Genomic DNA, 15,145 nt, shown 5'->3' on the forward strand with positions numbered 1-15,145 from the left:
AATAATAACATACATTTGAGTTTCAGATTTAATATATTTCAGGAAATGCATACTAACACATTTCCTATTAATCTAGCAACTTTCTAAGTTTATAGGAGCAATATTTAAAATCTGTCCCTATTTTTAGGCCTTTGTCACCCATTATTTTAGGCTTTATCCAGATTTCTTGCACTAAGAGGATGAGAGGTATGGCTGCATCATGGATTTGAATAAAAAGTTTTCATCTCTGAAGTTACTATGGACTATTCTGCATATTAATTTAACAACCATACTCTCCGGTACATTCATACAGTTTGATAAGGACGCAATACCTCTATACTGACCATAGCTGTGAATGTCCCCTTTGTTCTGACACACTGGCACTAGAATGTTTATCCTCCAGTCATTCGGGATACACACCACACTCCTTACTGCAATGAGTACCTTCAAGAGCCATTTCTCCCATAATATACCCAACATTGCAATCATATCTGTTGTGACTTCATCTGTGGCTGTTTGGCAGGAATGGGTTTAGAACTAGGAATTATTTTGTATCTCACCTCTTGTACTCATTATATTTTTTTTCCGAGGGTCTTCACTTAAGTGCCTTTCTTCTATTTTTGTTCTATTTCTTTATTCTAAATATTGTAAACTTAGAAAGTTGGTAGAATTGCAGCATTTGTGTTAGCATGCCTTTTTTACAGGTATGAAGTCTGAAACTGAAATGTATTTCATTATTTAGTGAGTTACATTTTTGGTGATGTTCCCAAAAACATACATTTTTATGAAAAATAGGCCAAAAATATGAAGCAAATATGTGGACATTGTGTGAAAATCTGGACAGTTAAGGGGTATGCACCATGCAACACTTCCTTCTTTTTCATTAAAGGTATGCATAGCATGATAACATAGCCTTAAACCTAGCGAAAAACAAAAGTTTCAGGAATAGCAGTACATAAACTATAACTTAGAAGGCTCATTTAAGGGCTACTCATGCAGAAAACACACTCACAAGGACAATATTTTATTAACAGTTGTGAAAAGATGATTTGGGGAAACCTTTACATATGCATTAGGACCACAGTTTTTCATCATCTCAATTTGACAGCTATCATTTGGCATTAAGTAGTTAAATGAGTGTAGACCTGATTATACACATCACAGAAGGGGAACACGTCTCCACAATTGGTAATGTGGCATGATTTAAATGAAAAGCAACTGTTTGGAGATACTTATCAATTAGAACTTTGCCATGGCATCCCATCATTCTTAAAAGGGGTCACTTACCTGATCAAGTTTTGTCCCTCTCATTGAAATACTGACATCAACAATAAATACAACATTCTTTGGTACTCGTGGGAGGTTTTCGGGAGCAAAGAAGTGGACAAAGTATCCATTGGCAATCTGCAAGTATAGGATTTTACAAAAAAATATGAAATTAAGAACTTAGATTACAGCAAAGCAGCTACCTGGAAATGGAGTAAAACACAAACATGGCTAAGCTAACCTGCAGTTCCCCCGCACTGTGCACCCTTTCAACATCATAGGTTATCAGAAAATCTCCATCCAAGACACTTTGTTGGCAGTCTGGGCAGCTGCGCTGTTGGTCTAATGTGGGTTTGAAACTCACATGCCCCTGAAAAGATAGAAGAAAGCATCAAGATCGACTAGTTATTTATTCATTTACTTCATTTTTACATAGTTTTTCAGGCAGAATTGACACATAAAACTGTTCCTATTAAATCCAAATAGTTGTAAAAGAAGTTACCTGCATATAGCATATTTTAAAACTACATTTAAAGTCAGAATTAGACATTATTGATAAACTTTCACATTTTGCAGTACTAAAGCATTAAAAACATGAATGTCTAACTTTACTGAGTATAGTCATAATTATAAAAACAAGTTTGGTCATTACAGTAAATACCATTAAATAATGCCATTTCTGGCTCCCCAACAGGAATGGCTCCAAGCTCATTCCATTTATTCAGTTTCTTAGAAGCACCACCAAAGTTATCTAGGCCTTGCATTCCTTGCCATGAGGGGTCCCCATAGTCCTGTATCATTTGCATGTCAGATAATGCCACTAATAACAGAATTAAGGACTTAAATCTACATCGGCACATAAATAAAATCTGCTGGGAAGATAACTGTACTACCCAGTATCTATATTTTATGTATTTATTTATTTATTTAACATTTGTTGACTGGGAAAGTCCAACTAGGACAGAGCCTATTTTCAACAGACGCCTGGAGAGAGAACACTCCAGACACATGTGTTTGGAATGGAACCTTACATCTGAAACAAACTTCTGCTGCAAGTTAAACAAAGCGACACCCTAGCATCATTCAGATTAAGCAGTGATGATTGGATGAATACCCATAAATTTACTTTATTACAGTCCTATTTTGCGCTTCTTGAGTGGATGTGTTTATAACATGGGAGTAGGTATTACCAACATGCAAATGGTCTTATGACTTGGTTACCTTTTATTTATTTGTTTTTTTATGATCCTGTGACTAGATGACTTGATGTCCTCTGCTCCATCCATTGACCATGTATATTTTTGCTTCGTCAAAGAGCAAACTCTAGGTGGTAGAATTCGGGTCTATATTAAAAGCATGAACATTTACTTACCCGACTACCTAAATGCCAACACATATTCTGTAAACCGCAAATACACCAAACGCCCTATACCACAAAATTCAAAAACTTGAACCGTCATAGTTGTCCCACCCCACCGCCCACTACATACTACCTACACAAACAAACTAAATAAACCACATACATACACTAACCAAAACCCTACTTCTAACCCTAAACTAAACCCTACTTCTAACCCTACACTAAATCTTGCATATACCACCATGTATGTACTTAACTTAACCCGCACCCTAACCCTAAGGTCCATAACTATCGCACACTTACCTTAAAAAGCTATACCTAAACAAACTAAATAATCCACACACATACACTTAACAAAACCCTACTTCTAACCCTACACTAAATCTAACATACATTACCATCTATGCACTTACCTTAACCCGCACCCTAACCCTAAGGTCCATAACTATTGCACACTTACCTTACTGAGCTGTACTGCAGAAGGGCCAAACATGATGTTTCGATGTTTCAGATTTTGCGCTTCTGGACGATAGATGTTTTCGCGGTTCGATGAATACATGTCTGTGTTTAGGTATTGGGTAAGTAAACATTTGTTCTTTTAATATAGACCCGTAGAATTCTGGAGTGGTAATCTTTATATTTCCGTTCTTGGTACTCCCAGTATTTAATATAATAAATCTTGAAAATGCAGAGTGAACATGTCTGTCAGTACCTACCTTACTGTAATGTCAGTCTTTACTGCTGATTGCCTTGTCTGACCATACAGCTCTCACCATAATAGAAAAACTGCTCATGATTCAGTCTACCAACATCCCCCCTTTCACAGCTATCAATGTATCCCCAATTGTTAATTAAATACAAATATCTGGCACTGCAGACAGGGGCTCTGTATCTGTGCCTTCAAGTCACCAAGCCTTGTCAGACTTTTTGTTGCCACTGTATAGCCCTCAAACCTCCATTACATATGAAAAGAATTATTTTGGATCTCTACAGAAAGAGGAAAAAAAGTTTGATCTATCTGATATACATGAGTAGTTAGGTCAGTTTCTAATGATTATCTAGATTTGTTTAGATTACAAAAGCAGGTTTCCTCTGCACCATATACATGCACAAGCCTTCTCATATAAATTAGATAAACTTTGTGTAATGAATGTGTTATTTCAGTCATAGTTCAAGATCAGACATTTTGACTGTTCATTTGCTTTGAGACTTAGCATATCAAAAACATACTTAATGCCAATATTGTAAATAATCACACATGCTCACCACACTTTGTGCAACAGTCTGGAATTTTCCCATTATGACTTTTCTTATCTTTTGAAAACCAGCAATTTAATTGCTAGAATAACATTTAAAAAATACCTTCAAATATTTTAGAGTCATTCAACGAATATGCATGCATTACATACAGAAGAAGCAGCCAACATGGCTGAGGAAGAGTTTTGTTGTATGGAAAATACACTGTAAGAGACTTTTTCATTTAGTAGCAGTAAGAATAATAGTGTAAACTGTGAATGTCAGAAATGTTTGAAACAAAGTTGTAGAATGAAATATAGAGAAGTTGCCAAGTTTGGAGGAATGATATATGGAGTTGGTAGCCCACAGGAATAAAGCTCTGCCTATAGCCCAGGTAACCTAGGACAGGCAACCAGTGAAGCAGGTATAGGAAATGGGTGCGCTTGGTGAGAGTAACAAGCAAAAACTCTTTGGGTGTCCAAATGTGTCCCCAAAAGCTAAAATAACTTAACGCACAGAAAGACAAGCAGGAACTCAAATGTATGACCAATTTAATAAGAAATAAGAGATAAAAAAACAAGTAAAAAAAGCAGAAGAGCTTCCAAATTAGGAACAACTCAATGCTAAGAGAGTGAGAGTAAGCAGCCAGCATGATTCATCCATCTTGAGGGCATAAGCTGGCTTAGTTCACCCAGAGGATACCAGGTGTACCACTGGGCAATACAAGGGCGTAGCATAAACTAAGATGCATAAACCACTGTAACTAGATTTTCATCAGGTAAAAGCAAGCAAGTGCACACATCACTGGGCCGACAGCGAAAACACAGCCATGGTGGTATATGTGCCAAGCCATCAAACAGAGACGTTAGGCACCAACATCACCATAACCTGCAGGGATGATGATCTCTGCCAGCCCTCCTTCAACTCACCATCAGTTGAATGGCCATGAGCAAAGAATCTTAAGGAAAAACATGCAGACTAAATGTGGGAAAAAATTATATTGATACTTAAATTCAAACTCAATGCAAAAATGTAAAATAATGCATCTGAGGAGAAACCCCATTAAGCATGTAGGTATGGACAAATGAACAGGAAACATCAGCAACAAGAGATGGAAAAGTGTCTGTAATATTCTGGCCAAATGACCTAAAAGAAAGCAAGCACTCTGAGAGAAAACAAGAAAGACATGGATGCTAGGAAACAAAACTAGTATTGGTCAGTACTGACAGTTGGTAAATCTTCGTCTAGGGCAGGTTGTTTTGGAGATTTCATCACTGAAAGCACATGAAAGGGCAGTGATACTTGAAAAAAGGGCAACAAAAACATGGAATGCGTAAGGTCCTCACCAGTAATGACTACAAGAGGTTTACCAGCTCAGCTTTAAATAAAATCCAAAGAAAGGAATATGATAAAAACCTTCTTATACTTTAATGGCTGCCCTCATGTCTAAAGTGATATTCCTTCTTTCAGAAAAAAGGTACATCCCAGAAAAAATATGTTTGCAAATAGAAGTGTGAACATTCAGAGTAGACATGAGGACTCTTTTTTTTTTTCAGAGAACAGGTGGTATAACATTGCCATCGGCATCCTGAAGACTAAGCTTCTTCTAGGGCTTAGTTGGTATAATTCACCTGTTTTGAGTGGTGTACACATACATGCACCCTGAATCTGAGAGATGAAGACGTTAATTACACCAACCACTCACAGTATAAAACTGTATTAGATATTAACAGTACGACTAGCACTCTTCAAATGATTTTTATTCTCTTACATATTTTAAACAAGTCATCATTTCATATTCCAGTTGTTATCCTTCCTGTCTATGTATACTGATGCTTCAAGGATGGATGCAAGTTATACCAAAATCTAAATCAGACTTGGGCCCTTTTAAAATCTTGAAGAAGTTGCATTAATTGTAGGAAATCAAAGTAGAAATATCCTAACTCATACAGGATTCCTTGCTTTTTGACATAGATTATAGTTATCTGTCAAAAGATGTAAATACTTTCATGTCTTGGATGCAAATCACGCTGCACATATGGATCCATGACCCAAATAATAGCCTATCAGACCAAATACACACGTATTAAACTACATCCAATTTAACTTGCTTTTAATCATATTAACACACGGGCTTTCAATCCTTTCGGTACCCTTCCCCCTTTTTCAGAGAAGTCTTACTGTAGAGCTTTCACTTATTTTTTTGTTTATTTTTTTTTTTGCTGCCCATAACAATGCACTTATCCACAGATGTATGACTTCAGACATAGATAAGTTGTACAACACTTATCCACAGACAAATTACTTCAGAAGTTGATAAGGTGCACAACACTTATCCACAGATGAATGCCGTCAGACATAGATAAGGTACACAACATGTATCCACAGACAAATGACGTCAGATGTAGATAAGGTGCACAACACGTATCCATAAATGAATGACTTCAGATGTAAATAAGGTGCACAACAATTATCCGCAGATGAATGACTTCAGACATTAAGGTGCACAATGCTTATCCACAGACAAATGACTTCAGACATAGATAAGGTGCACAACACTTATCCACAGACAAATTATTTCAGATGTAGATAAGGTGCACAACATATATCCACAGACGAATTATGTCAGACATAGATAAGGTGCACAACACGTATCCACAGATGAATGACATCAGATGTAGAGAAGGTGCACAACACATATCCACAGATGAATGACTTTGGACATTAAGGTGCAAACACTTATCTACAGACGAATGACTTCAGATGTAGATAAGGTGCACAAAACTTATCCACAGATGAATGACTTTGGACATTAAGGTGCACAACACTTATCTACAGATGAATGACTTCAGATGTAGATAAGGTGCACAACACTTATCCACAGATGAATGACTTTGGACATTAAGGTGCACAACACTTATCTACAGATGAATGACTTCAGATGTAGATAAGGTGCACAACACTTATCCACAGATGAATGACTTCAGATATAGATAAGGTGCACAACACTTATCCACAGATGAATGACTTTGGACATTAAGGTGCACAACACTTATCTGCAGACAAATAATGTCAGATGTAGATAAGGTGCACAACACTTATCTACAGAAGAATGATGTCAGATGTAGATAAGGTGCACAACACTTATCTACAGATGAATGATGTCAGACATAGATAAGGTGCACAACACTTATCCACAGATGAATGACGTCAGATGTAGATAAGGTGCACAACACTTATCCACAGACGAATGATGTCAAACGTAGATAAGGTGCACAACACTTATCCACAGATGAATGACTTCAGACATAGATAAGTTGCACAACACTTATCCACAGATGAATGACTTCAGACATAGATAAGTTGCACAACACTTATCTACAGATGAATGATGTCAGACGTAGATAAGGTGCACAACACGTATCTACAGACAAATAATGTCAGATGTAGAGAAGGTGCACAACACATCTACAGATGAATGATGTCAGATGTAGATAAGGTGCACAACACTTATCTGCAGATGAATGATGTCAGACATAGATAAGGTGCACAACACTTATCCACAGATGAATGACGTTAGACGTTAATAAGGTGCACAGCACTTATCCACAGATAAATGACTTCAGACATAGATAAGGTGCACAACACTTATCCACAGACATATGACTTCATACATATGTAAGATGCACAACAGTTATGCACAGACAAATTACTTCAGATGTAGATAAAGTGCACAACATGTATCCACAGACGAATGATGTCAGATGTAGATAAGGTGCACAACACGTATCCACAGATGAATGATGTCAGACGTAGAGAAGGTGCACAACACGTATCCACAGATGAATGACTTCAGATGTAGATAAGGTGCACAGCACTTATCCACAGATGAATGACTTCGGACATTAAGGTGCACAACACTTATCTACAGACAAATGACTTCAGTTGTAGATAAGGTGCACAACACTTATCCACAGATGAATGACTTCAGACATAGATAAGTTGCACAACACTTATCCACAGATGAATGACTTCAGACTTAGATAAGGTGCACAACACTTATCTACAGACAAATGATGTCAGATGTAGATAAGGTGCACAACACTTATCTACTGACGAATGATGTCAGATGTAGATAAGGTGCACAACACTTATCTACAGACGAATAATGTCAGATGTAGATAAGGTGCACAACACGTATCTACAGACGAATGATATCAGATGTAGATAAGGTGCACAACACTTATCTACAGACGAATGATGTCAGACATAGATAAGGTGCACAACATTTATCCACAGATGAATGATGTCAGACGTATATAAGGTGCACAACACTTATCTACAGACGAATGATGTCAGACATAGATAAGGTGCACAACACTTATCCACAGATGAATGACATCAGACGGAGATAAGGTGCACAACACTTATCCACAGATGAATGATGTCAAACATAGATAAGGTGCACAACACTTATCCACAGATGAATGACTTCAGAATTAGATAATTTGCACAACACTTATCCACAGATGAATGACTTCAGACATAGATAAGGTGCACAACACTTATCTACAGACGAATAATAGACTCTTGTAAAACAAAAACGACCAACTTCACACACGCTCCACCTTAATCAGACAGCAAAGCCGAAACTGAACAGCAATAGTAGTACTCCAAATAAACTCAATTAAACTGCTCAATACGATGCTGAAACGTTTACGAAACACGGTTTATTTCACATGTAAGCTTTAAGTGTGCAGAATACTCGTACACTTTTCGTCAGGGCTCCTGCCCCAACTTCTTCAGAAAACAGCAGCTAACATTACAAAACACTTTTATATATATGTATATAACCCCTCCCACCATCATCAGTACAATTAATCAATTAATTACATTTTATATAAAATTGTTAAACTAAAAACAATGTTATCAAATGGTTTAATTAAGCATATACATAAAACAAGTACAAATACAATCTCAATGTGCACAACACTTATCTACAGACGAATGACTTCAGACGTAGATAAGGTGCACAACACTTATCCACAGACATATGACTTCAGACATACACAAGATGCACAACACTTATTCACAGACAAATTACTTCAGATGTAGATAAGGTGCACAACATGTATCCACAGACGAATGATGTCAGACGTAGATAAGGTGCACAACATGTATCCACATATGAATGACGTCAGACGTAGATAAGATGCACAACACGTATCCAAAGATGAATGACTTCAGATGTAGATAAAATGCACAACACTTATCCACAGATGAATGACTTCAGACGTAGATAAGGTGCACAACACTTATTTACAGACATATGACTTCAGACATACATAAGATGTACAACAGTTATCCACAGACAAATGACTTCAGATGTAGATAAGGTGCACAACACTTATCCACAGACGAATGATGTCAGATGTAGATAAGGTGCACAACACGTATCCACAGACGAATGATGTCAGAAGTAGAGAAGGTGCACAACACTTATCCACAGATCAATGACTTCAGACGTTGATAAGGTGCACAACACTTATCCACAGATCAATGACTTCAGATGTTGATAAGGTGCACAACACTTATCCACAGACATATGACTTCAGACATACATAAGATGCACAACAGTTATCCACAGAGAAATTTCTTCAGATGTAGATAAGGTGCACAACATATATCCACAGACGAATTATGTCAGACATAGATAAGGTGCACAACATGTTTCCACAGATGAATGACATCAGATGTAGAGAAGGTGCACAACACTTATCCACAGATGAATGACTTCGGACATTAAGGTGCAAACACTTATCTACAGACGAATGACTTCAGAAGTAGATAAGGTGCACAAAACTTATCCACAGATGAATGACTTTGGACATTAAGGTGCACAACACTTATCTACAAATGAATGACTTCAGATGTAGATAAGGTGCACAACACTTATCCACAGATGAATGACTTTGGACATTAAGGTGCACAACACTTATCTACAAATGAATGACTTCAGATGTAGATAAGGTGCACAACACGTATCCACAGACAAATGACGTCAGACGTAGAGAACATGCACAACACGTATCCACAGATGAATGACTTTGGACATTAAGGTGCACAACACTTATCTACAGACAAATGACTTCAGATGTAGATAAGGTGCACAACACTTATCCACAGATGAATGACTTCAGACATAGATAAGTTGCACAACACTTATCCACAGATGAATGACTTCAGACATAGATAAGGTGCACAACACTTACCTACAGACAAATTATGTCAGATGTAGATAAGGTGCACAACACTTATCTACAGATGAATGATGTCAGATGTAGATAGGGTGCACAACACTTATCTACAGATGAATAATGTCAGATGTAGATAAGGTGCACAACACCTATCTACAGACGAATGATGTCAGACATAGATAAGATGCACAACACTTATCCACAGATGAATGATGTCAGACGTATATAAGGTGGACAATACGTATCTACAGACGAATGATGTCAGATGTAGTTAAGGTGCACAACACTTATCTACAGACGAATGATGTCAGATGTAGATAAGGTACACAACACTTATCTACAGACAAATGATGTCAGACATAGATAAGGTACACAACACTTATCCACAGATGAATGACATCAGATGTTGATAAGATCCACATTACTTATCCACAGATGAATGATGTCAGACATAGATAAGGTGCACAACACTTATCCACAGACAAATGATGTCAGATGTAGATAAGGTGCACAACACTTATCTACAGACGGATGATGTCAGATGTAGATAAGGTGCACAACACTTATCCACAGATGAATGACTTCGGACATTAAGGTGCACAGCACTTATCCACAGATGAATGACTTCAGACATAGATAAGGTGCACAACACTTATCTACAGACAAATGATGTCAGATGTAGATAAGGTGCACAACACCTATCTACAGATGAATGATGTCAGATGTAGATAGGGTGCACAACAGTTATCTACAGACGAATAATGTCAGATTTAGATAAGGTGCACAACAGCTATCTACAGACGAATGATGTCAGACATAGATAAGATGCACAACACTTATCCACAGATGAATGATGTCAGACGTATATAAGGTGCACAACACATATCTACAGACGAATGATGTCAGATGTAGATAAGGTGCACAACACTTATCTACAGATGAATGATGTCAGACGTATATATAAGGTGCACAACACTTATCTACAGACAAATGATGTCAGACATAGATAAGGTACACAACACTTATCCACAGATGAATGACGTCAGATGTTGATAAGGTCCACATTACTTATCCACAGATGAATGATGTCAGACATAGATAAGGTGCACAACACTTATCCACAGACAAATGATGTCAGATGTAGATAAGGTGCACAACACTTATCTACAGACGAATGATGTCAGATGTAGATAAGGTGGAGGGCGTGGCCAAGGATGAACACAGGATAGCAGCAGATTTCTTCAGCTCCACCAATTTCATTACACTGATAGGAATTAATTACTTAAAAAATTAATTTTTGAAGTAATTTTCTTTCTAAATATGTTTGTTTTATATAGTTCTATCTAAAAAAGAAAGGAAATTTTAACAATATTCCTGTCAGAAATCACTTTGGAAATTTTCCTGTCAGTTTATCAGTCTGAAATGAGTTCCAGTAAGACAAATTCTCAAGACTCCAGCATCAAGAAAGAACTTCAGTCTCTGATAACTATAATCCAGCAACTTACTGCTAAGATGGAGAAAATGGATACTAAAATTGATACCTTCATAGAAAAAAATACAAAACAAATAGACTTGTTACATATAGACCTGCAACAACAGAAGATCCAGATGACAGGCATAGAAGAAGCTGTGAATGACATGGAAAATAGAATTCAAGAAGAGGAAATCAACATTGAGTTTCTGCTGAAACAAAATACACATTTACAAACAAAGCTGGATGACCTGGAAAATAGATCTAGGCGCAATAACATTAGGATTTTTGGACTGCCAGAAAATATTGAAGGTAACAATATTACTTCTTTTTTAACAACATGGCTCCCTAAAACTTTAGACTTACCAGAAGCATTCTCTTTTGGTATCGAAGAGCACATAGATCTATAGCTAATACTAACTCTAACAAAAACTATCCTAGATCAGTTATAGTTAGATTTCTATCATCTTTTGATAAAGAGATGGTTCTTAAATCTACTTGGGCTAAAGCTCCTGTTAAGATTAATGAGACAACTGTGCGTTTTGACAATGACTATTCTTCCTTGGTAATAGCTAAAAGAAAAGTTTTTCTGCCACTAATAAGGGAGCTTAAAAAAGCACAGTTTAAAACCTACCTTCTGTTTCCTGCCAAGCTAAAAATCTTCCTTCCTGATGGTCCTAAAATTTTCGATGACTTAGACTCTGCTTTACTGTTTATCAAAAAAAATAAGATTTTGGATAAAATAGAGGAAATGGAATGGGCTAGTCCTTCATTAAAGAGACTGGCAACTGAAACTTCATGGAAGACTTCAGAGAAGAAGAAGAGACTAAAAAACAAATGATTTGTTCTATGTTTTTTTTTTCTTTTTTTTCTCTCATCATTTTACTTCATTATTAATCTATTTAAATATAGTTCCTGCATTTCCAGAAAGCCACAAATGTTCTGAAAAAGATTTAATCAAAGTTATTCTCTGTGTGCAAAGAAATGTTTTGTTTCATAACCAGTCAAAATATCTGAGGAACTAATAACAAGCTATTATTCAATTTGTTTCTCTGTCTGAAAAAGAGAAGTAAGGTCAGTAAGTTGATACATTTTTTTTCTTTTTTTTCTCCTTTTCTTCTTTTCTTTGTTTAAACAATGACATTCTATTTAGATTATGTAGTGGGTAAAGGGTGGGGGAGGGCAGGGAGAGAAGAGTAATGAAAATATGATAAATGGAATAATAACATATTTATTTCTTGTAAAAAGTTTATATGTTCTTCAAATGCTATTCCTAATTATACTTTCTTGATTATACTGCTTATGCTTGTTTGTAAATAATCTGTCATGCTTTAACTAATAATAATTAGAACTAAATAATAGTAAATACTATGTTTTATTTTTAACTCTATTAATATAAACAGTAAGTAATATTCCATTGTATATACTTCTTATAGCTTTCGCTTACATTTTTTTTATTTCTGCTTTACACTCTTTTATTTTCTACTCTCTTTTTCTTTTCTTTATTCTTTCTCTTTATTTTTTTTCATATTAATATATAGAAATGCTTTTGATCATATAGACACAGTAAATAATGAGATTTGCATAAAAATTGAGTTGGGACAAAAATATTGAGTTTTATTACTTATTAATAACTTTGGGCTTAATTTCACTTACATAGAGGCTGTAATAACCTGTAAAATACATCGCTGAGGTTTTGTCATGTTTAGATGCATTTACACTGCTAAATGAATGTTTGTCACTAGTGTTTAACAAGTTTCCCGCCAAAATGTTAAGGGAGACAATCTGGGATGTGGGCTACCTCATGAACAGTGTCCTCGAGTTGTTTTAAAAGCTTCAACTCTCAGAATTCTCACAGAGAAGCTGAAAGCAGTCAATTTGACCTTTGACCCAGATATCACACTGACACATCACAGATTCAGGAAGAACACTCTACCAGGAAGTAGAACTGATGCAAATGTGACTATGTGAAGGAAAATGAACTATTTAACATTTAAATGTGAGTTATTTTATATAATTACTTAAATATCTATGTTATAATTCATACAATATATCAGTTATAATGATTTTAAATGATGCAGTTTCTTGTAGTAAGTAAATGTCTTATTTTAGAAGGCATAGAAAATGAAACATTTATTCAAGTGTTTTTGAAAATCTACTTGACTGCAGCATACTAATCTGTGTTAAAAACTTATGTTCCAAACATATACATTACTATAACTCATTTAATTCATCTGATTGACAAGCATAAATAACTTTATAACTCTATTCTGGAAGAAATTGTCATGTGATATATTTTAAAGCAGTAGTATAGACATACAAAATACAGATGGCTTTTTTACAATAATGCAAGTGTTTCTGAGAATTTGCATAACTATGCAGTATGATTTATAACAATTTCTATAAATATAATATTTTATTCTATTGACAATAATGAGTATGAGTAAAATGCTCATATACAAGCAATTCAAGGTTTTTTTTTTTGGAAGCTGTTGACTGCATTTACATGACAGAAAATAGATGCATCTTAATATATGTAATGTCTGAACCATATTAGCCAAAGTTTTTAATTTAAATGAATGTTAGAACTTATTTTTACATACTTTGAATAAATTAATATGTAAATATGCCTTGCTTTTTTTTCTCTCTCTCTTTCTTTCACTCTCTCTCCCTCTTTCACGTCTTTTATTTCTCTCTCTCTCCTCTTGGTTCCTAATATCAAGATTATTTGAATGCTATTTGAATACAAGTGTATTATATTACATAGATGTATATAGTAGTATGAATAGTTTAAAAAAAAAAGTTTATTTTAGTTTATATGATGCTGTTTTATCAAATGTGTAGTCTTGTCTTGCTAGATAATTAAATTGAAAGCTGTTAATTTAAGTTAAATATAACCAGTATTAAATTGATAAGGTGCTAGCTGAGGTACTGCTGCTTAGGGTAGGGGGTTAACTTGAGTGGTAAATACTACTCTAAGTTGGAGTTTTTAACTCCAGGCTGGATGCAAGGTTTAATTCTTACATTATTTTTGCTTGTTCATTGTTATATGTATATAGTTTTGACATCCACAATATATTTTGTACACTCATTGTCACTACAAACAAAATTGAATCCTATACAAAATCCCATAAGAGATTCAATAAATACAGCTATATTTAAAGGTACACCTAAAGGAGGAGATGTAACATTACTTATGTTGTTATTTGTTATTTTGATCTTAAGATTCTTAAGTTTTAAAAATGCCAAATGACATTTTTAAAAGGAATTTCTTTAAACATTAATGGATTGAATAATCCGTGTAAAAGGGCAAGCCTAATAAGATACATTAATTTACGTAAGGCCAACTTAGTCTTCCTGCAAGAAACCCATCTCTTGAAAAAAGATATTGATAAACTAGCCACAAACAAATATACAGTATTGGTTAGTTCAGAGCACACTCAGAAAAATAGAGGAGTGGCTATTTTATGGAATAAAAGTATGCCCATTCCTAAAACCATTAAGTCTTATCAGGATGACAAAGGAATGTTTTGTATGGTTACAATACAAATTAATGGGAAGACTTACACTTTAATT

General features: G+C 35.3%; 1 protein-coding gene across 1 annotated transcript in view; it reads right to left on the reverse strand.

Annotated features, from left to right (window-relative positions):
• The window catches only part of LOC122804652 (inter-alpha-trypsin inhibitor heavy chain H3-like), a 1,432,534-nt gene that overhangs the window by 820,971 nt on the left and 596,418 nt on the right, over positions 1-15,145 (reverse strand). The window contains exons 8-9 of the mRNA XM_044074635.1: positions 1,487-1,615; positions 1,267-1,383 (exon numbers count right to left, since the gene is read on the reverse strand). Coding sequence (XP_043930570.1) covers positions 1,267-1,383; positions 1,487-1,615 — 246 coding nt within the window. The remainder of the gene's footprint in view (positions 1-1,266; positions 1,384-1,486; positions 1,616-15,145) is intronic.

Source organism: Protopterus annectens, chromosome 6.part0 (genome assembly GCF_019279795.1).
Source record: "Protopterus annectens isolate FY-2018-M chromosome 6.part0, PAN1.0, whole genome shotgun sequence".
NCBI classification, from domain to species: Eukaryota; Metazoa; Chordata; order Ceratodontiformes; family Protopteridae; genus Protopterus; species Protopterus annectens.